Source organism: Protopterus annectens, chromosome 14.part0 (assembly GCF_019279795.1).
Source record: "Protopterus annectens isolate FY-2018-M chromosome 14.part0, PAN1.0, whole genome shotgun sequence".
In the NCBI taxonomy this organism is placed as follows: Eukaryota; Metazoa; Chordata; order Ceratodontiformes; family Protopteridae; genus Protopterus; species Protopterus annectens.
In genome coordinates, this window is record NC_056748.1 from 1,055,416,921 (window position 1) to 1,055,440,125 (window position 23,205).

At 37.0% G+C, this 23,205-nt stretch overlaps 1 protein-coding gene across 1 annotated transcript in view; it reads right to left on the reverse strand.

Annotated features, from left to right (window-relative positions):
- LOC122789423 overlaps nt 1-23,205 on the reverse strand; it is a 296,247-nt gene that overhangs the window by 191,244 nt on the left and 81,798 nt on the right. The window contains exons 3-4 of the mRNA XM_044056874.1: nt 18,457-18,559; nt 2,770-2,882 (exon numbers count right to left, since the gene is read on the reverse strand). Coding sequence (XP_043912809.1) covers nt 2,770-2,882; nt 18,457-18,559 — 216 coding nt within the window. The remainder of the gene's footprint in view (nt 1-2,769; nt 2,883-18,456; nt 18,560-23,205) is intronic.

Here is a 23,205-nt window from a genome sequence, read left to right on the forward strand (position 1 = left end):
GAGGAATGCCAAGTCAGCCTTCAGAAACAATGAGCCTGGGCCCCTCGCCCCCCACCCACATCCACAGTGGATGTCTGTGTATCCCCCAACGACATGCTAGTAAGATCGTTCATGGCCTCCACTGTGGTACCCTCCAAAGAATCATCTACTGACTCTGAAATGGTCTTTGGGCCCACATCACCCTCAGGAGAGATGTCCAGAATTGGAGGAGCAGCAGCCAACTTAGGCCTAGATTTTTTTGTCTTCTTAATAACTAGCTCACCTGAAGGATCTGACATACTTTCCATGGCATCGCATGATAAGTGCTTAAGAAGCTGGTTCTCTAACTACAGATTCAAGGAGGCTAAAAGACTAAACAGAGTCTTGGGGATAAAGGCCTTGCAAATCACACAGGAGGTATGGTCGTGGTTAGAGCCTAGGCAAAAATGACATAGCTCATGTGACTCTTTACGCGGAATTCACCTTCCACACTGTCACTTGCCTTCTTAGCTGACACGTAACATCAAACGATCAGAATCCACAACTTTGCTGATGAGGAAATGACTGAAGAAAGTGTCCTGAATGGAGGCAGAAATGTTCTGAGGCTTGGTACATGCCAACATCCACTTTATACCCAACATCACTTTGGATCACGTTGGAATAGTTCTATGTGTGCCGTCGCACATACCTCAGTAATTTTAGGCTTTTGTAAACTGGCCAGACATTCGAGTCACCCGGAGGCATACTCCATCATGTTATGAATACTGCAACATATGAATAGAAGGACATACAGAGATTATATATTCCTCGTAATGGAGAAGGTATGGGCCTCCTCAAAACTGATTACATGTGTAGCTCTGCAATCGTAGGACTGCATACATATCTGCTGACCTCAACAGATCCAAAAATAGTGAATGTTTTAAAACATGAGAAAAAGTCTAAGGTGACTTCCTTGCTTAATTTAGCAGATGCATATCAGTGTCAAGTGGGAATGGAAAGCAAACCAGAAGTAGCAAAAATCAGGCAGCAACTGAATGTGCCATAAAAATAAAAGAAACAATATAAGCTGAAGGATCAGATGAGAAGGCAAGAAATGTGGAAAAGGGCAAAAATACTGTGGTAAGTACAGAAAACTTCTGGAACAACCTCATGTTAATCAGGATTTGATGCATGAATGGTTAAGAAGTGAATTTAAGCCAAAAGATGAAAGGTTAATATTGGCAGCCCAGGACAGTGAACATGTGGGAGAAACAGACAAATGTAGGTTTTGTAAATGCAAAATATTCTCAGGGTTCCATATTTGGAGTGCTGCTGATCTTAGTTACAACCCTCTGTTCAAGTTACTTCTGAATAATACAAACTGCTATGTGTTACTCTTTGGAATACAGCAGTGTTTTTTTAATTGCAGGTTGTGATATACTAATAGCAGAGGGTCTGTATACAGAAAGGCATAATAATAGTGTGGCAAGATTGTTGCATTGGGGATTATGCAAACATTACAATACTGAAGTAGCTGAGAAGCATTGGAAACATGAGCCACAGTGCATTATGGAGAATAATAAAATTCATAACACGTGGAATTATCCAATACCAACAGTTCAGAGAATCAATGCAAGAAAAACAGATATAGTAGTCCATGAAAAGAAGACAAAAATAGCATTGGCCATTGAAATTGCTACACCCAATGACTACTATGTCTTATGTGCATAGAGACACAAAGTCATAAAATATTAGGATTTTCAGGCAGAAATGAGAGCAATGTGGAAGAAAGATACCCAGACAGCTCCATTAGTAGAAGGAGCAAAAGGTCTTATAAAAAATAATTTACAGTCATATTTAGATATGTTACCAGTACATGTAACTCCATATAAATTGTGGGAGGAGTCATTTCTGGGTACTTTATAGGTGCAGTGAAGAGCACTTTTGGATAACATCAAATATTGAAACAATGCTAATTTTATGAACTTTAATCATACCCTGGCACAGGAAACCCAAATGACTTGGAGAAATTAAAAAAGTGATGAGAGAATGCAAACAGGTGAGAATCCACAGATGCTTTAGCTTACATGTGAGCATTTGCACCACCATTTATGATTTGCTGATACTTGTTGAATAGCACAATCTTCTCACCAGAGCTGAACCTCCTTAACACATCACTTTTCACCAAGAGACTGCTGTAGGTATTCAGGGTTAATTACTGTGTTAAAGATGAAGACTGATGCTAGTAGCCCCATATAGCTTGTAATTCCATGTCACATGCAGCTACATAAGCACTAATCAATGAAACCATCCATTCTAGGACATATGAGACTCTGGGCCCCTGCTTCTCATCTTGATTATTGCAAATGCAAAATATTCTCAGGGTTCCATATTTGGAGTGCTGCTGATCTTAGTTACAACCCTCTATTCAAGTTACTTCTGAATAATACGAACTGCTATGTGTTACTCTTTGGAATACAGCAGTGTTTTTTTTAATTTAAACAGTATACAGAATATGTTATTTCATTTCATGTTTGCTTGCAGTAGCATTTAGAAGTCAAAGTGATACAGATCATTGAAATGATATACAGAATATGTTACCTTGTTGTGCTATTTAAAGTAACACAGATCATTTAAACAATTTACGGAATGTATCTCATTGTACATTGGCTTAAAGTAATAGGTACCATTTAAAGTGCCACAGATCACTTAAACTATTTACATAATATGTTCCCTCATTACACATTAGCCTGCAGTAGTAGGCAACATTCAAAGAGCTACAGATCATTTAAACAATTTACAGAATGTTACCTCATTGCACATGGGCTTGCAGTAGCGGATACCATTTGAAGTGGCACAAATCAGTCCCCCATTCTTAGGAGCAATAGGGATTCCACATTTCAAAGGTTCAAATTTTTCACATGCTTTGAAAAAAAATGAAATAGAGTTATTTTGTGTAAAAATAAAATAAAATTTTACAATTTGTTATATATGTAGTTAAGTCACATTCCTAGTCACGAAAAGCACACAAGAGGCAAAACAGTTATACAACAAAAATCAGCTGCTTTTTCAAATCCCCACCCCACGTAAAATGTTCACAACTGGGACACATAACTGTATTTTATTCCATAATTGTGTGTGCTGTTCCATTATTGTACATGTTATTCCATAAGTGTGTTATTCTTATGTTCATGTTGTCATGAAGGGAGATACTGCCAGCACAGCTGTCTGAAATTTTGTAAATGGTTGTGTCATTTGTGAATATCAGCATAATTCATATGCCTGTGCTACAAATGTATTAGAACTGTATGCTGTCTGTATATCAAACTGCTGGTACACAAGTGTGTGTTGAAAGGCTTTTACAAAATACTGAGCCAAAAGATGTATCCATAGTGTACCCTACTGGAAAAGAACAGAAATGTATATACAGTATTGTAACTGAGCAAATGTACATATTTTAACAGTGGGAACTGGAACATAGAAGGTTAACTTTCAAAACTTCAGAAGAAAATAGTTGAAATTAAATTATTTTATAACTGCACCATAAAATATGGTTTCAATGCAGCAAGGAGACAGGATGCCTAAAACTAGGGAGGCTTCTGCATCATGTTGTAAGTGTTTTATTGTTTTATGTCTTCCAGGAGCTGCAAAGATCGGAGGGCTATGTATTTTTCACAAGTAGATGCTAAAGGCTGGCATCTTCTAGCAGTGGGGATTTAGCATGGGAACTAAAGTCAGATGACAAGAAATATGTCATCTTGCAAGCTAACCAGGAAATAATATTTGACATATTAATTTAAGAACTCTCTGAGAGAGGTAGTGCATTCTGTATTTTGTCTTTGACCTGACAAGAACATCCACTCATCACATCTGTCTTGCCTGGCTCTGTAAGTAAGTTAACTAGGGTACAGTAATTTCTCTTAGATACAGGCGGGAATATAATGAAGTATAGGTTAGATGTTTTCTTTATTTATTTGAGACTGTCCTGCAATGTTGTTTTAAGTATTTCCTGTGATTTTGAACACTGATGTAATGGTTTTATTTAATGAATATTTTCTTGTTCCTATATTATTTATTATTAAATATATTTAAACCTATCATTGTGGCTGATATTTGTGATTTCTGAAAGTACTTGCATATTTATTTGTTGACACTGTGGGCTACTTGTAATAGCCTTGCTCTTGGTCAAACTACCATTTGTATTGATAGTAACATTACATAGCAAGATTGGACACCCTTTGTTAAGGGCCTTAAAGTAGCTAATAAAGAGTTGTCTGATGGCAGTAATAACTACCTTATAGCCTGGGCAAAAGGGGTTATAGCTAGCAAACCTGTGCCAGTCTTTCCCAGGTGTGTGTGTATGTTTGTGTATAAATCATATCTGAGTGTGTATGCCAGCTACTTTGGCAGAGACATGAAGCACTTGTTGGACAGAGAGGGTGTTGGAGGTCTTGGCTTGGCCACTCAGCTGAGATTTCAATTCTATAGCTGTGACAATGGGGAGTCTTACTGGGGATCTGGCGAATGAGGGAGAAACCAGCCCCAGACTGACAATGGTCTCTGTGTGCTCTTAAGGGCAATTGCACTTGATGCAGAGAGCTGCATCTGGAAATGCTGTGTGTGTGTGTAGGGAGAAACCAGCCCCAGACTGACAATGGTCTCTGTGTGCTCTTAAGGGAAATTGCACTTGATGCAGAGAGCTGCATCTGGAAATGCTGTGTGTGTAACTTGTCATCCTCCCAGTGGGTACGTCCCCTACTGCTGCTCCTTGATTACTGGGCCAGTGGTGCGGCATCACACATGTCACCAGTAGTACATGAACAGTCAAAATAAACTGACACTGTACCCCCTCCACACAGTTAAACTCTCCTTTGTCCTAACTGCCCAGATGGAGCAAAACCTTCTTTTTCAGTCCTTATTGCTGTAAACTCAAACTAGTCTTGTCCACCTATGTCTACAAATCTTGATTTCCTTGGTATAAAACAGTAATGTCCAGTAGTGGATTAAGTGTACCTTCAGCTTTGAGAGGTTCACAAATCATGGCCTTCCAACTTATATACAAACACATGCACCCACATAAATTCACACCTTTTTTGGATTCATAATTTCACTTTCTTAACTGTTTTAAATATATACTTATTGACTAGATTGTTTTAATTATATTTATGGTTTAATAAAGCAAAGGTATAAGAACATTTGACAAACCAATTATAACAAAATTATCTGAGAAAGTACTTAATGTACTGCCAGCTCCAAATCATGATTATAGGTTTATAGGTTCATAGGTAGGTACTAGGCTATCGGCCCTGAGGCCTATGCAAGCCCAGCCAAAAAGGTACCCTGGCTTTTGTCACCCAAGAAAATTATTTTCCTGTGCCACTGTCGAGCAGAGCCACAGAGGTGATCCCCGGGGTGAATTTCCTATTTCCCATCCAATCATCAAGATTTTTCTTGAAGAGTGCTAATGAGGAGCTTTGTTTGATATAGATAGGTAGTTTATTCCAGAGTAGGGGAAGTCTCAGGGACAGGAATCTATCCCTCCAGCATGTTCTGTTTATTGTGGTGACAAGGTTTAGGCCCCTAGAGCGTGTAGCTCGGAGGGATTGGGATTTCTTTAAGTGGAGCAAGTCCAACAGCTCTGGGTTTGACATAGCTTTGTATGTTAGGCAGAGATCACCTCTGAGTAGGCGATATGCGATGTAGTAAAGCTGGAGTTTTTTGTGACGGTCTGCGTAGGGCATCTGTTTGAGGCCGGTAATCCTCTTTATGAGGTATTTCTGTGGCCTTTTCAGTTGTTGTAGATGTCTTGTGAAGTACATACCAAAAGGGGCCTTGTACTCTATAATGGGTCTAATGAGTGATGAGTAGAGGGGAACAATGACCTCTTTTTTTCTGGATGAGAAACCTTTTGTGATGAGGTGTGCCACGTAGAAGGATTTCCTGACTACTGTGGCAATGTGATTATCAAAGGAGAGACTACTGTCCACCTGTGTCCCAAGGTCTCTTATCACACTTTTGGTGTTAAGTATACTACTGTCTATGTTGTAGTTCATGGGTACAGAGTTTTTACCAAAGGGGATGACAATGCACTTTTTGGCATTGAGCTTGAGGCCATGGCTTTGACACCAGGCATCTGTCTCAGTGAGGCCCTTTTGTAGGCTGTCCACATAGTTAGGAGTTTTGATTATGGCTCCTAGTTTGCATCATCTGCGAACTTCGTTAGCCAAAGACCTTCTGTTTTAGCCTGTACTTCAAATAGGAGAGGACCCAGGACTGAACCCTGTGGTACTCCACTTGTCACTGTTCTGAAGTCAGATTTGGAGTCTGCTACTTTCAAAGTGTGGGTTCTGTCAGTGAGCCAGTTGGCAACCCATCTTGTGACATAGGGATTTATACCTAGTTTAGTGAGTTTATCTATAATTCCAGAGTGGGGGATGGTGTTGAAAGCCTTGGCAAGATCTAGATAGGCTGTGTGAACCACCTTACGGTTTTGGTGACTGCTTCAAAGAAGTCTATCAGGTTTAGGAGACATGATCTGCCTTTTACAAACCCAAACTGGGTGGGGTCCAGAATTTGGAGATTACCGATGTCTTTCTTTATAAGTTCCATGATGATACGTTCCATGGCCTTGCAGACCAGGCTCATCAGGCTAATGGGGCGGTAGTTCCCAGGGTCCATGGTGGCTCCCCCCTTGTGGAGTGGAATAACCGTCACTGTGAGCCATTCAGCAGGCACAAAGCCTGGGGTGAGGCTATGATTGAACATGGTACTTAGGTGGGGTGCCAGTTCATTCTGTAGTTCATGTAGAACGCAGGCTGAGATGTTGTCTGGTCCCATGGATGCTGTGTTCTTAGCTTTGGAGAGTGTGGTTTTTACCTGTGCAGCCATGATTACAGGATTATATTATACAATATATTATATATTGATTACATGATTATAATACAATATATTATATACTGATTACATGATTATAATACAATATACTGCTGATATGCTAGCAGCCACTGAAACATGGCTTAAACCTAATATAGATGAATCAGAAATACAACATCGTTAGAGCAGACAGGTTGCAAAAGATGGCTGATGGCATGGCTGTACTGCATTCCAATACCTGTAGTCTTACTCTAACAACACTAAATTTAAAAATACAGAAATCCATATCAGCAATCCAAAATTAAATAAGACAAAATCCATATGTGTTACTGTGATTTACATTCCACACAGCAACAATATTCCCACACTTAAGTTGAAAGCATACTATCGTGGTTAACAAACACCATTCCTAATGAAACTGTCATACTAGGTGATATTAACATTAACTAGCAGAATATTAAGTCAAACTTCCCATTAAATATTATAAACTTGGATGTATATCAGAACATCGAACCGGCAAAATATCGAACCACGTTACCTTGAAATGCTTACATCGAAACGTAAAACATCGAAACATCAAAAATCACTAATATGTGGAGTGAATGTTAAAAACAAATTACTACATGCAGGGGGCAAGACCTCCTGCACCCCCCAGACCCACTGCCACTTAAATATTCCACTCCGGAGATCGCACCTCAGTGCACTACAGTGCAGAAATGGAAGATTTTCCTACACTGTAGCGTGATCTCGGAGTTGGTATATTTACGTAGGGGGGGTGGGAGTCATAGGGGGGCTTGCCCCCTGCCTACACCCTTATTGTGTTATGTCCCCATTGTAAGCTATCATTGACAGTCTTTTGATGTTTTGCTGGTTCGATGTAACCAGTTCGATGTAACAGGATTCGATATTCTGCTGTTTCGATGTTCCGATATAAACTTATACAGATTTACACAGTTGATTACTACCCCTACAAGATATAATAAATCAAGCAGAGAAGTCTCCATCTTACACTAGATTCATGTCTCTGACCCCACCAAATATAGTAATGTAGCCACACTCCCTAATACCCTTAGTGACCACCTGCCAGTCTATGCACATAGAACATTCTTTCAAGTAGCCAAAGAACATAAATATAAAACTATCCATAACCTCTCTACATTTAACATCCAAAACATTATTGACACACTAAAAACTATTAACTGAACAACAAAGATGTAATTCTTTTAAACACAGCTTTCTTGAATGCCTCAAGTAATCCAACTCCACTCTGCACTAAAATAATTAAATCTGATCATTCCCATGGGTCTCTAAACTAAATAATGACCTCATGACTCACAGGCATAGGGCTTGGGAAGAATAGCTGAGGAAAAACCTTTAGAAACCTACAAAAGTTCAAACAACTATGTAACCAGGTTAAAAAAACAGGTAACTAAGGAAAGAAAAAAAATATTTTATTCTGTACAACAGACCAATCTTAAGCACAACCCAGAAAATTCTGGTCATCTATTAATTCCCTTTTCCACCCTGGATCCAAAAAAACACCTCAGCCCATCTCCAGAAAACCTTCCACACCTAGTAGCCAAAATATTTAATACTCATTTTATCGAAACTATTGCCAGCCTAACCACCTGTTCTCCTCAAGCAGATTCAACCATCCTCTATACCTGTTCTAATCCTTCTTAGTGCCTCTAGCATCTTACATATGTCAGCTATTCCACTCAATTCATGATGTCAGTAGCAACTGTTCAAACAATTTCTACTGCCTCCAAAAAAAACTATTGTCACGCTAAAACCTTGTTGTACCACTGCTGATTATCCTTCTATCTGAATATCTCACACTTGCTGCAGATGCCATCATCTACCCAGTAAGCATCCTTATGAACGGGTCCATCATTGAATCCCACCTGCCATCTCTTTGGATGAAAGCATATACTATCCCTGTACATAAAGGTGGTAGCTCTACAGACATAACCAATGTCCATCTCATTGCCATACTTGCTCCTGTCTTAAAATTCTTTTGAAAAATATATAAACAACTGCTTGACTATCTCCTTAAGAACCATCTTACAACCCCAACTCAGCATGGCTTTCATCCATCATACAGCACCACAACTGCTTTACTGTCCTTCATGGACACTGTAAACAGAGATAAGGACTCAGGCAAATTGATCTCAGCAGTATTTCTTGATGTGTCCAAAGCTTTTGATACTGTCTCCTACATCAGCTATCCCATATTTTTGATGTGTCCAAAGCTTTTTATACTGTCTTGTACTCATCTCCCTCCATCCTCTGCTTCTCTAGTTATCTTTCAGACAGACAACAGTCAGTCAAATGACAGGGCACTCATTCTTCAAATCGGCCTAATAGAACTTGGGTCCCTCAGGGATCCCTTCTCGGCCCATCCTCTTTAATATATTTACTAGCAATCTACATACCTCTTCTCAAGTCTCCCTTATTCAATATGCTGATGATTCCACTATTATCTATAACAAATAACACATACCAAACTATTAAGCATGGCTGTATATGATAACCTAAAATATGACCTTTATAAACAAAACAGTATTAAAAAACACACACACACAAGAAACTCAGTGTGTTCCATACACATAAACAGTTTTAACTATATTTACCAAAATCACCCTGGCCAACACCTTCCCATTACCCTCACTGTTACCTTTGTAGCAAACAGTCTGCTATAGTTTAAATAAGTTGAAGGAGGGGTGGGGCAGGGCACAGAAATGGGACCTGAATGGCTGGGGCAGGAGGTAGGTGTGTGTGTGTGTTATGCATCTGGCCACCTGGTTGGTGTGTCAGTAGAAGCAATGTCTGCTTTTTTTCCTTTTCACTTGAAGAGCTGAGTGGGTGGGGTGCTCATTCATAGTACTGGCCCAGGGCACTGGTTGAGCAAACTATGCCCCTGTCTGTAATACATGTACATAGTTAATTCTGCCTGACCCTGAGGCTATCCTTCATTTGGAATGTATCCATTTGTGTATAATTACCATACTTTAGTTTATATGTTCAGAAAGCAATCCTGTTACACCTGAGTTTTGGGCCTAACATGCATTACCCAGTGGTAACACTAGAGGTATCTCCATATCTAGGGGCCATATCACCTCTAGAATGATTCCCAGTGATCATCAAATGGAAATCACACCACCTAAAACCAACTATCAGTTTATAGCCTGTCACAGGACACCCTGTATGTCCTTGAAAGTCTTGTAAAATTTCTAAACATACTTAAGGAACTCCCTATAAACATAAACTTCTTAATTTTAGGATACTAATTACCCCATTAATAAAGTGGTGTAGATATTTATAATATGCCCCAAAGTTCTTAGATTTAATAAACAAAAACTCACTAGACAAACTCATAGAGGACATAATATTCTTGATCTGTCCCTTACAAATATAGCTTCTTCTTGTACTATCCCCTTGATGTTTCCTTCCCAGGTTAAAACGGATCATAAACAAATGAACTACAAATTCAAAATCTTAAAAATCATTAAAAATCAATATCTCAGAATTCAAGGATTTCAAATGTTGTAATCTCATCAAATTCTACAATGAAATTTCAAAACTCACTTATAGAAGTATCACCTAGATATTGCCATAGCGAGTATTTTCATAAAGGAATCCTACGTCCATTTAGATAAAAATATAGAAGTGGCAGCACTTACTAAATGTAACTAATAATGGGAAATCTAAAAACAAAGCCCCCTGGTAGTTCACCAATATAAATCAATTCTACAATAAAACAAACAAAAAATCCTTAAATGATACAGCAGATCAAAAGAGCCAAGGATAACATCAAAAATTTGATTAAAAACATGAAAACACAAAATTACTATTAGGTCTACTAAAGCAGCTCATGAGCGTAGGTTAGTATGTGATGCTAAGGAAAATTACAAATCCTTCTTTAACTATGCCAGGAATCTAAGATGTTATTTTGAAATGGCAACATTTACTCTGATCCTTGACTACTTTCAACAAACTCACTGCAAATTTACCCCAGAAGATTATCCAAAATGTATAGGCCTACCTGAATCTCTCAGACCCTCCAGCATCACTAAGTAATATTTACTGAAGGCTCTCTCCAAGACTAAAAACACTTCCTCCATGGGATTTGAAAATATACTTGTATGATTAATAAACTACTAAATGAGTCATTCCTTAAACTATTTAACCTGAGTTTAGCCACCGGCTTTGTCCTTGAGGTCTGAGAGATCACAGCAGTACTGATGCTGCTGCACAGGGATGGCCCCACCATTTGCCCTAGGGATTGCTGGCCTTTCAGTCTAAGTCTTATTTGTAAAGCCATAGAACATAGAATAACTGACCTGATAAATTATGATATTAAAAATCTCATCTGGTGAGACCAGCAGCAGTATGGCCTTGTCAAGGGCAGACCCTGTCTAATGCATCTGGTTAACTTTTATTCAGTGGTTATACTGTCCATATGATGTGCCTTGTACTGGGCAAGATGATTGAAATCTTCACCCATGATGATGATAATAAGCTTAATCTTAGTCTGTCCTACTGTATAACTTGTTGCATCTCCTAACTTTCTTTCTCTGTTAGTAACTTCTCCTTAAACTAACCTCCTAACCCTCATCTCTACTACAGCCCTCTCCTTTCTCTCCCCCCTCTCATTCTCCACACTATTTATCTTCCCCCCACTTCATATCAATATCTGTACATTTTCCTTCTTTTGAACAATTATCTTTTTTGTTTTTACTCTTATATGTAGTAAATTTTAGACCATTGCTATCAGTGTAACCCTTAATGTTTATATTTTTTTTCTTTTGTTTTTCTCTTTATAATTAATTTCATATTTGCATTGTTATTTTTAATAGTTTTTGTCCTGTATGTTTATCTCTGCTTATGTTTGCTGGGGCTCTTTCCCCTTGGGTCTCCACTGAAAATGGGTTGCTTACTATCAATTCAATACAAATAATTAATAATCTTTTCTTTTTTACAGTTATTTTGTATTGTGATTGCTATTTAATATTTCTATATTGTCACTTTATCTTTACTTATGTTTGCTGGGGCTTTTCCTCTTGGGTCTCCACTGAAAATGGGTTTGTACTCAGTTGGACTAACCCGGTTAACAAATGTGAAATAAATAAATGGATCCTTATCCGGTAAGCAAATTGACTAAAAGACATAACCCACATGGTAAGTGTAGCAGGTGCTTCATCTACGAGTATAAAAGTGACCAATGGTATACCACAAGGCTTACTGCTGGGAACACTTTTGTTCAGTGTTTACTTTTTTGATCTACAGACCATGAATCAAGACATCTGGCTAACCAAGTTTGCAGATGTCTGAAAGCTGAGTGTCATTGTCAGGTGATGCCCAAGCAAGAAGTAACTGTACTAAAAATGGGCTTAAATTAAATGCTAAAAAGTATAATATTATCAAATTTAGTAGGCAACCTAAACCACAGCATACACCATAGACAATATCCCACTCCGAATGAGAATGTTGTTAAAGACCTCGGAACGTGAGTTGATATTTTCTTCTCCAGGATCATTATACAACTTCATTGTCAGAAAGTCCTTCTACTTAGAACAGTTAAGTTAAAAAAGAAAATCATCCAGATCTAAAGAGACCATTGCCCATTATAAATTCACCATTGAGTAGGCCAATTATTAAATACTGTGCTCCATTTTGGATGCACCTGACTATACATCAAATATACATATATATATATATATATATATATATATATATATATATATATATACATATATATATCAAACAACAAGAAAGACCCTAGAGGTTCCTAAACAAGATCATCACAAAAAACATAAGCTATCACAAAAGACTGGAAGCACTAGCTTTTCATTCAGTATCTTATAGACTCCAGATGGGAGATCTAGCCTTGTTTTCCATGTCATTAGGGACCCACTGATTCTGCATTTGTTGTATCTTCACAAATCAAATAATCCCACAAATACCTGAACCAGGGATCTACATTTGTATCAGCAAATGAATGACACTCAGTGGAGGGACAGTTCAGAACACAGTACCTTCCCCATCTCTGGAATAAAGTCATTCTGAAAATTAAGCAGTGAGATACATTATCTTCCTTTATATGGGAAATGGATGATTGGATGGGTTCTGACAAATCCACCCCAGCTAGACCACCCTAGCCCTCCTCGACAAAGGAGGGAGAATACTGGCAAGACATAAACAGTCTCAAGACACAATTGCCTTCTATTTCCTATGATCCTATGATCATTAATTCCAAAATTTACTATGTATTAAGTGTTGGTTTTTAAGGTATAGAGTCAAAGGCATTATATAGTTACAAATAATGCCTTTACAAATACAAGATGTCTGGTAGTTAATACAGTGGATTAAAGCTCTGAGCTGTTAATTAGATGCTTTCTGTACCCAAGGTACTGGCTTTGATTTTTTCCCTGTTTACCAGCTGTGTAAGTGTGAGCACGTCACTTAACCAGACAGTACCTAGTGGATGTCTGTGAAAAGGGAAAATTTGTCCATCAGGCTTACCCAGTTAACAAATGCCTAAAACAATGTCAAGTAGAATACCGCTGTCAAGCACTTCAGGAACAATTTGCTTAAATATTCACATTATCTTCCAAAACAACAAAAAATGTCAAATGAGCAACAATATCACAAGCATTATGTCCAATATAAATCTTTCAAAACACATATGGCATGTGATCTGCCATCTTTCAGGCAGTTTTCTGCCACATCAAATTACTGTGTCTTTATTATAATACCAGTCAGTAGTTAGTAACAGTGCAGGACCAGAACACAAGGGCACTGCACTTTGACAGAAGTGGCTTAGGAGAAGACCTGTGCCATTTCAATTGCTCTGTATGGATCAACTCAGAAGGTGTGAGGCCAGAGCTGCTGACCATGCTACCATATTCAAAAGTGATGTCAGTTCTACTTGGATCAGTCCATGACAACAACCCAGGTAACCAATGTTTGATTAGTGTCTCAGGTACCTTTGGATCTCGCATCCAGGAAAAGAGGATGATGAGGCTTTGCCTGGTCACATCTCTTTAGGGGAATGAGGGACAATGAGCATGTGCCCAGCATGCTCTCTGTAGATGAATCTCTGCTAGAGACTGGGGATCTTATGGAGGGTGAAATGACAGTCAGTGATTACTGAAAAAGAAAGTAGTACAGTAATACTGGGTCTAAAGAGATGGCAGCAAGTAACACAACACCTCGGTGCATGTAGAAAACAATGAAGAAAAGGGGTTGTTGTTGATGATGATGATGATGACAACAAAGGGGTTGGTGATGATAATGATGGCAGATCATACCTCTCAGCACAAGAAATATGGACAAAGCCAAAAATAATGGGAGGGCAAAGGCCCAGAAATCAGGAACAGATTTTAAATATTGCTGTTATAAACTTAGAAAGTTGCTGGAGTAAAATATTTTGCATTAGCATATATTTTCTGGAAGGTATGAAGCTTGAAATTCAGATGCATGTCATTGTATACTGACTTCATTCCTCGGTGATCTGATAAAAAAACATACATTTGTGAAGACTAGATCAAAAATATGAGACAAAAGTATGAATATTCTGTGAAATTCTGGACAGCTATGAGCTATATGACAAAAGTATATTATCTTGGCATTCTGAGATTTGAGTTTCAACACACAGTCACAATCTTGAGAGCTACATTACTAACTTATTAACACCACAAGCTAACACTAAAGGGGCAGAAAATCTGTACTGCAATTACAGAAATTGACCTTCCAATTTAATTTCAAAATGTCACTACAACAGTCCAAATACATGGAGAAAAGCTGATTGTGAACAGTTGTACATGATTAAGTATACACATTGTGCATAATAATCTCAGTGTGCTGCTGAATGGTATGTAGAAAGTGAAAGCAAACACTTTCAAATATGTGAAGCAAAACAGTTACCCACTCAAACAGCACAATCTGCATGTTTGTAAACTCAAATACCTAAATAATCATGCAGTATCTAGTTTGCATATTTGCAGAGCAAATGATCTGCATATTTGTAATCAGACTGTATGCTCATTTCAGCAGAACAGTCACAAAGGACATTATTGCAAACTAGCAATGACGTATTGAGAAACACAATACACCGAGACACAGAAAATGCTAATTTAAACATAAATTACTTATCAGAAGACAGGATTAATATTTTTAGAAGTTATGCTGAATTGTCTTGGTTTCAGTCCAGGCCAATAAAGCACTATCTGTGCCATGCATTTCCAGGTAAAACGTATCTATGTAAAACTGTTGAGGAAGTTGTGTCCTTTATGGAAAAAACGACATATTCCTCAGTACTTGATGCTAACTAAGATGTCAGACAAATCAGACTTGATCCACACAGTTCCAAGGTATTTATACATTTATTTATTTGTTTATTCCCATTCGTTGACCAGGATAGTCCGACTAGTCAAATCTGCTTTTCAGCAGAGTACATTCAACTTTTCATTGTGAGGACACAAATTACTCAAAATACGGTTTGGCACATGAAGTCTTCAAGAGAGCTGTTGTACAGATTGAGTGTGTAGAAGTTGTTGTAAATATTATTGAGACACTGGTTTGGGTGAAATGAAAATAGAACATGATGAGAGAGAGGAAAAATTAATGGAATGGCCGAGACAAAAGAATTTCAAATTAAACAAATACGTATGCCATATACATGTGTCTAGTAATAGATATTTGAGAAGTCTTGACAAGTTATGGTGTGTAACCTGATCCAGAGAAAGTACTAGCAATAGTCTAAAAAAAAAAAACATTAGACAATCAAGCTATGCTAATATTTCTGAACATGTTTGAGTACTTAAGTTTATTTTAAACATGCTGGAAGTGTCTACATCTCTAACACAATTGGTTGAAAGTAATATAGAATGGCACTGGGAACAGGAACAAGAGAAAAGGTTTACAATGTTTAAAAAAACTCATCATTATTATGAAGTGACAAACCCACTTGTGTTGCAAATTGTTGCTAATCAGTCTACTTATGGTTCTAGAGCTTTGACTGAAGTACAGTATACTCAGACTAAAAATGAGCTTCTTACTATAATATACGGCTATGGGAAGGCCTTTGAGTATGCATGTGTATGTGTGACAGGTTTGTTTTAAATCATATCATAAACTATACAGGGTATTCATCTAAAGCCTGTATAGAAAGCAATATTACAGCTTCTAAGAATGTTACTGACTTTTCACAAGCATCTTTAAAAGTTGTGTAAAAACCAGTAAAAGAGCCTCATATTGCAGAATAATTGAGTAGACCTCATTCAAGAAAGAGTAAGGAAGAACTGCTTTTCAGTTTTTCAACAAGACTTAAAAGTTATTATGCTTTCCTACCTATTAATACTGGATAAAAGACCATGAGAGTTTCAAAAGTACACCAGGATTGATACAGAAATATCTGTTGTTCAAATCTAACAGAATAACAGTGTCTAATAAGCTGTGATACAAACTGTATGACAGGACACATTAAGCACATCCTGCAATTGTGAAGTTCAAGTAAAGGAGCATGAGATGTTATGCCTTGGCCAACTATGTCCCATCAAACTGAGACAATGATGAAAACTTGTCAAATGTACACAAACTTCACAATAGTAATGTAAAACAATACATTTTTCACATGAATTTCAGAAAGGCCACACAGCAGGCTTGTCCCAGTTTAAATACTTTCATTATCTAACCTGTTTACATTACTATTCAAAGTGTCCAGAACTGATTGCAATGACAGATACCTCATCTAATATTACTCCAGACATGGAATTTCAGATATCTTAACCTCAGATAATGCTCTTCAGTTTGAGAGGCAAGAGTTTCACGGATTTGCACAAGAAAGGGGTTTCAAACATTTGATTGCTGCAGTGATATATCCATAGTAAAATGAAGTAGAATGAGCAATTCCAACTGTTAAGAACATCACAAGAAGGTGTGCGCCTATTACAAAGCAACAATGTTATCTAGCCTTATTAGAGCATTATAGTACTATACTAAAACCTGCTGGACTATCTCCCATACAGTTTGTAATGTCGTAAAACTGCTGTAACCTTTATAAGAGATAGGTCTATCTCCTTCACAGTTACTAATATTAAAACAGTTTACTGTCAAAACCTGTAAACTGCATCAATCGACCAGTCAAATGGTTGACCCAAAATTATGAATACGTAAGAGCGAAAGTCTACAGAGGTTGAAACTGAATACATCAACACCCATAGTTCGATGCATTCGACATAGCAGCAGGTGACATCAGTCACCCATGCTCTGCACATTAACTTACCATTACACTCTACAGTCAATAGCCCCCTTGCACCCCCCCCCCTGCACATTTAATATACCAACTCTGAGACTGCACTACAGTGAGGAAATGGGCTAATTCCCTGTTTCTCACTGAACTACGATCTCCCTGCACAATGTGGAACCCAAATACTCAAACTGCACTACCCACATGCTGTAGTGTAGTCATTTTGGTTTGACATTCTTCTGACTTGAAAATTGCCTTTCGACCACATGCTGGTCGACAGATGCAGTTTTCAGGTTTTCGTAGTAAACCATTAAAACACTCTCCTACAACCTGCAGGGATATCTCCTTTACATTTACTAATGTCACAGTACTGCTACAACCTGTTGGACTATCACTTTCACAGTTACTAATGTCACAAAATGGCTATAACCTGTTGAACTATTTCTTTCACTGTGACTAATGTCAGAACACTCTGCTACAACCTGTTGGACTATTTCCATCACAGTTACTAATGTAACATTGAGACCCCTTAACCTCTTAGTGCAAGAAATCTGGACAAAGCCAAAAATAATAGGAGGACAAAGGCCTAAAAATTGGAATTTTTTTTTCAAGTATTGCTCTTATAAAGTTAGAAAGTTGGTAGAATAACAGGTGTTGTATTAGCATGCATTTTCTGAAGGGTATGAAGTATGTATCTCAATTGTCTGTCATTAGTTAGTAACTTCTGCCCTCAATCATCTACCTGAAAACCACAAATTTTATGAGGAATAGACCCAAACTATGACATGAAAATCTGGACATTCTGAGAACATCTGACAGTTGAGAGGTATGGTCATAACACTCTTCTATAACCTGTTCTACTAATTCCTTCACAGTTACTAATGTCATAATATGCTGCAACCTATTGGGCTATCTACTACACAGTTACTGTCACAATACTCTGCTACAACATGTTGGGTTCTCTACTACCCAGTTACTAATGTCGCAACATTGTTGCAATCTGTTGGACTATCACCTTTACAGGTATTAATGTTATAACACTCTGCTACAATCTGTTTAACCATCTCCTTCACAGTTACTAATGTCAGAACACTCTGCTACAACATGTTGGGCTATCTACTAGACAGTTACTAATGTCACAACACTGCTACAACCTGTTTGCTGTTTTTATTTTCTTAACACAACAGTAGCCTCTTTCCTGAGTGCAAAAGTGCTTAGAAGTCTAATTCATCAAATAAAGTTTGGTGATCATATCTAGTAAGGGACAAGAATACGAACATTAAACAGCCTCCAGTACCAGTTAAGAATCACAGTTTGGACATTATATGCTAACAGTGAACAGCTGTATTGCCAAGTTAGTGAATGTTGCTTACTTTTTGCATGAACTTGATTTAGAGATTTCAGTACATTTTGCAGTTTTGCAGTAACATTAGCAACACCCGCATTCCATTCTTTCACAGAGCACTTTGAAAAATTCTGAAATAAAAATAAACTGAAGTAAATTCCAGAATTTATGTTGTGTATTATACTTTTAAGGATTAAAGTGCTATTATGTCTTTTTAAAGAAAAAAAAATATTCTTAATAAAACAAAAAACAAAGCTAAATGCAACATTTGCAAACAATATTCACTTATATGAAACACATTAAAACATAGTGCTATTACATCTGAACGTTCACTTTACAAATCAATGAAATAAGCATTAATTACAGTATATGTTAGTAAAATTGTTTCAGTGGTTAACACTGAAAAGCAAACAGCTGAAAGTCCTTTGACAACTTTTTGTTATATATATTTTTTTCAGTTCCTTACTAATGTTAACAGCACCAGATTAAAATACGACACAATACGAAGACAAGAAGACATGAATAATATCAAAAACAAGTTTGGTGAAGTGAACAACTAATTAGTTCATAGAAATCTAGACACTTATTGTCCATTTTGTGCCCTTTTAAGTGTAATATCAGTGTTAAAGGAAGAAGTTCAGTTTTGTTTTGCATTTTCTTTTGTTTTCTGTGATATTTGTCATTACACACTTCAAATCTGATTCACTTAACCATAAACTCACATGATGTCACAACTAATAATGTAAGCTTTCTCCTGCTAGTGATGAAGACAGGATGATATTGTGAAAGCTTTCCCCTTAAATTTCACCTACCTTCCCATTTTCTCTTCACACCAACAGTTTGTACACTGTAATGTTAATTATGATTTCCTGCTTATGTTTAAAATCTGTAAAATCTGTAATTAGCAGTACCTATTACTATGTCTGTAAACTGAGGATCAATCATTTGTTTACAAACAATCCTTATTATTAGCCTGTCATTTTACTGGCCAAGTGAAAGAGACAAAAATAGTTTTTCACTACCAGTACAAATTTAAGTGAATTATATTTTTATGTAGGATCAAGCTTGCTTTATGTATGAAGGCACTTCAGGATCAGACTTTTAAATAAATGTTAGATTGCTGTCATATAAAGTGGTACTGCATTCTACTCACAAAAAAATACACCCTTTTTTTGACACGAGTTTAAACAGCAGTGAGATGTTTAAGTCTTCTAAACTAAACTTTCAGGAACAGCCTTCCCTCATATGGTTACACACGCACACACCTACCACATGTAGAAGTTATGAAGATTTCACCAATGGCAGCCTCACCTCTCCTGCTTATAGGCACACACACACACACACACACACACACACACACACACACACACACACACACACACACACACACACACACACACACACAAACACACACACCTACCACTGCAAATATACAGCTTATGAATACTTCACCAACAGCAGCCTCACTTGTACATAAAGAAGCCATAAGTACAATAAAATCAGAAACTTATACACATAACACATTATGTACCTCTCACACTGACCACAGTAAATCACGTATACAGAGTCATTCCACCACAGCAGTGGGAAATGTACATAACAGCAAAATACAGGGGGTTAAAACAAGACATACTCCAAATCCAATAAGGCAGATATTGCAGCCTGAAAATCCTAAAAACATTGTAGTATTTGGTGTCTCCATTGTACGAAAAGCTGGTGTTTACCTCAGTGAAGCCTCTATGGTGTTTTATACACTGTCATATCTGCCTATAGACAAAGTTAAGAACATCTGATATCAGTTAAATGGTTAAACATTATTATGATTTGACACAGCCACTGTTCAAAAAAAAAAAAAAAAAAAACATGAAACAAAAAACATAGAAAAATGAGTGTCTTTTGTAAATGCCAGAAGTTGCAACAATACAATGGGTGAATGGGTGACTCAGAGACTTTCCTCTGCTTGAAGGAGGCTAATGTTTGTATATATTTATTAAAACCAGACTTAAAATGCATTTTTTAAAGGCTAGCAGTTATCATCCATTATATTTGATAAAGCCCTTACCCTATGGGGAATTCAAGCGCACCCTAACAAATACATCTGATAAAAAGGTATTAGAAAAAGAGTTTATTTTAGTAAAGAATAAACTGTTAAAGAAGGGTTATAAGGACACATACATCCAGGCAGCAATAGATAAGGTCAGAGGAATACCAAGCAAGAAATATTGTTAAAGAGGTCCCAGGAAAGATTATAATATCAAAGACTTAGAGGAAATGGAGCCTATAACACGAAACTCAAAAAGTGGAAACAAAGTCTTCCACAGGAAAGTTAATGAACAACTCCACATTCTAATAAGCTCTTAATATTATTGGTTTTCTTGAATGTTAAAATCGGTCGTTCGCCTATTACTTTTATAAGATCCTGATTGCCCAATAGTACCTTCCAATTATCCACTATGATGTTTTTAATATACCACATTTCATTTGTAATAGGTAAAATAAATGCACATAAAAATTCTTTGTTGTTATCAGGCACATTTGTACAATGTTGTGTACAGAAAATTGTACCTGATTAGACAAAATTGAAAAAGCTTTTCCCTTTCTCAAACCTATGACTTCGTTTTCAATAAATTTCAACCAGAACCTATCATAGTCTCTTGCCTCAAAAAATGTCCTTAAAGTCTCCATTTCACTAATAAATGTTTCATCTGATGATGTTAACCTGCTGAGTCTAATAAGTTGTCCCTTAACCATTCCTTTTTTCATATGGAGTGGATGTAGGCTTTCTTTGTGTAAATATTGATTTGCAAATATTGATTTCCTATAGATGTTACTAATAAACTTTTTGGACACAGAGTCATAAGTCAAATTTAGATCAAGGAAATTCAAACTTTGACCATACCCTCCTATAGAAAATTTCAAAAAAAATCTGTAGTGCCATTCAGATATATCACAAAGTCATCAAAATCCTCAGGGGTGCCATGCCAAAGGAAGAAAGGAAATGGAGCTTATGTTTTATGTAATCAAGTTCTCTCCTTTTTCAGATATGTTAAGAGATTTGGTTAACAAGCTATGGCCAGTAATTTATAGAGATGAAATGACAGGGAAATTGTTCCCAAAGAAAGTCACTTTTTCATATGTCAGATTCAGCAACTTAAAGGAATTGCTGAATCAAAGGGCACAGAACACTGCGGGGAAAAGACTGGGGGATTTTCCTTGTGGAACGTGCAAAGTATGTAAAAGAATAAAAAAAAATGGATGGATGGGTCATTAATGGAAGGAAATTTTGGATAAAAAGTGAATTCAAATGTGACTTGTGTGGGGTCATTTATATCATTGGATGTGGATGCACACCAACAATGTGGTATATTGGGCAAATGAAAAGAAAGGTAAAGTTGAGAATATTAGAACATTTGGGTGATGTTAGAAATAAGAGATTGGAGAGCCCAGTGGCCCAACATTTTTGTTCTGTCTATGGGGGAAATTTGGATAGCTTTTTCTTCAGTGTTCTGGCCCGACCCTTTGGAACTCATAATATGGGGGGGGGGATTTGTACATAGGTTATTAAAGTTGGAAACAAAACTTATTATTAACCTAGGAACCTTATATCCACATGGGTTAAATTTAGAAATAAATTGGGATGTTTAAAGAAATTATTTTATTTTAAGGTATGTATTGTTTGTAAATATATGTGCAGTTGTAGTAGAAATGGCAGGTCTTAAATTTTGTCAGTATGAAAGTAGTAAGGAAAAGTGCAATAAAAGAAAAGTATAGTTAAGTAGTTAGGTAACACAAATCTATTCAGTTTGGCTTATTTTATTTTATGAAATGATCAACAATAATATAATTAATTTTGTATTGGATTAGTGAATATTTCATGGTGTAATTTTATAGTGCATTTGTATAGTAAAGTTAATATTTAATAGTATTTTCTTTCACTTTAGGGTGATATACCTTTAAGCTTGGGTGGTGATTTGTGTTAATTAAGAGTGTAATGAATGAAATGCATTAGTCCTCCACTCACCACTGTTTATCCCTCCATAAACTAAAATGGCTAGAACTTCCCAATCAACTAACTTACACTCAACTAGCTCTAGCCCATAAGCTTATTCTAAACCCCTCCCTCTGTCCCTCCCTTTCCTCTGCCTTTAAAATGCACCTACCTAACAGAGTTCTAAGGTCAAATAATCAAAATCTACTAGAAGTGCACAAACCTACTCATCCCCCAGGCAAAAACCTTCTTTCCTTCAGCCTCGCTCGTCTCTGGAACTCCCTACCTCCACTCATCCGCACCACCTCGAACCACTCTACCTTCAAAAAGTCTCTTTTCTTACATCTAGCATCACAGTGGGAATGCTCTTGCTCCCACCCTACATAACTAACACTACCTAAAATTCCTTCAGTACCATATCCTACTTTTATTTAGTTTACTTTGTTTGTTCTCCAATCTGTATTAATGTTTACATTTGTTCTACTACTAGTATGTCTCTTCTCAAAGTATTTACTGTTATTACTGATATTCCATAATTGATAAGTTTTACTCTTAGTCTGCCTTCATACTATTAATAACTGTCTGTACCTACATTGTTACTGTCAAATGTTGAATGTACATTTTGTTTTGGAGCTTTTCTCCCCAGGACTCCATTGAAAACGGGTTCTTTATGGCCCAATGGACTATCCTGGTAAACCAACTGCAATAAATAAATAAATAAATAAATTGGTGGGATATAAAAAGGCTGCAATGATTTAATATTTTTATTCCTTGAAGACTTCTTAGCTG